Source organism: Canis aureus, chromosome 23, assembly GCF_053574225.1.
Source record: "Canis aureus isolate CA01 chromosome 23, VMU_Caureus_v.1.0, whole genome shotgun sequence".
Taxonomy (NCBI): Eukaryota; Metazoa; Chordata; class Mammalia; order Carnivora; family Canidae; genus Canis; species Canis aureus.
In genome coordinates, this window is record NC_135633.1 from 22577099 (window position 1) to 22578605 (window position 1507).

At 44.2% G+C, this 1507-nt stretch overlaps 1 protein-coding gene across 1 annotated transcript; it reads right to left on the reverse strand.

The window, feature by feature from the left end:
- Positions 1–326: 326 nt before the first annotated feature.
- LOC144295360 (olfactory receptor 51I2-like) lies at positions 327–1271 on the reverse strand. Its single transcript, XM_077867747.1, has one exon. It carries the CDS (start codon positions 1269–1271, stop codon positions 327–329), a length of 945 nt encoding a protein of 314 aa, XP_077723873.1.
- Positions 1272–1507: the final 236 nt, after the last annotated feature.

The following is a 1507-nucleotide window of genomic DNA, read 5'->3' on the forward strand; positions in this document are numbered from 1 at the left end:
TTACATAAGTTTTTGTCTGTTTTGAGATTTAATTAAAACCATAGGTGGAACCTGTTTATTGGGACAAATAAAAGAGTCTAATTGAAGACCCTCTTCCTTGTTAGCTCTGAGAGAAGTCATCTTTGACAATCTGTGAGACAGTTAATTACAACATAAGGCAGACTGTTGTATTGAGTCAATGGGTTAGAATACAACTAATAGCAAGTACCGAATCAGAGGTCCCTTTATAGAAAGAGATTAAAACCCTCCATGGCCAAGTACACCCGAAAATCAGCAATAACAACAAATTCCTAGGGTACTTGGATTACCAGAAGATCTCTTCCTGGTCAAAGATTAGGCTTCAAAAACATTTTGTACAGCCTCTTACGAATTTCTTTAGTTTTAATGGAATAGATAATTGGGTTGAGCATTGGAGGCACAAAGAGATATACCAGGGACATGAACTTGTGCATGTACTCAGGGGCATGCTTCCCAAATCGATGAACCATGGACACACTAACCATGGGTACATAGAAGATGAGCACAGCACATATGTGTGACACACATGTGTTGAGTGTCTTAAGCCTCTCCTCCTGGGAGGCAATGGCCAATATAGAGTGCAGTATAAGCACGTAGGAGAGGAGAATGAGCACTGAGTCTACACCAAAGGCAGAGATAACAATGAACAGGCCATACATGCTGTTGATGGTGGTATCTCCACAAGGCAGGCGGATCAAGTCTGGGTGCAAACAGTAGGAATGTGTTAACACATTGGCTTTACAGAAAGGCAGCCTCTTCAGAAGGAAAGGCAATGGGAAAACCATGCAGAAGCTGCGGATGATGATGGATATGCCCATGTGAGCCACACGGATATCAGTGAGCACCGAAGAATAACGCAGAGGGTTACAGATGGCCACATAGCGATCAAAACTCATGGCCAGCAGGATCCCAGATTCTGTCCAGGAGAAAAAGTGGATGAAGAACATCTGGGTCAGGCAGGCATCAAAGGCAATCTCTGGAGCATGAAAGCACAAGGCAGCCAATACAGTGGGCAATGTAGAAAAGGACACACCCAGGTCATTGACAGACAACAGAGACAAGAAGTAGTACATAGGCTGGTGCAAGCTCTGCTCCTCCTTTATAATGACGAGGATTAGGATATTGCCCAGGATGGAAATAGCATAAAGCAGCAAGAGGAGGGCAGCTAACGAGTGTTGTAGACCCTCCATCTCTGGGAAGCCTGTTAGTGAGAAGCTGGTAGTGCTAGAGATGTTAGTCCCAAAACTTCCCATGAGGGTCCTTGAGTAGCTTTTGGGGAAATAGAACCAGAGTAAAGTGAGGTCAGACAGTGGAAGATCAGGAGTGGTCACTTTCCTTAGTCAGGATGGAAGAGGCAATGATACTTAAATTCTATGATCGCTAGATCATGAAAGGGTCAAGAAGGAGCAGGTTAGGGATTGTTGGTTACATCTCAGACTTTCTGCAGTCTGACCATATCCACAGATGTGTCTTGGGCTCCAAACTCTTC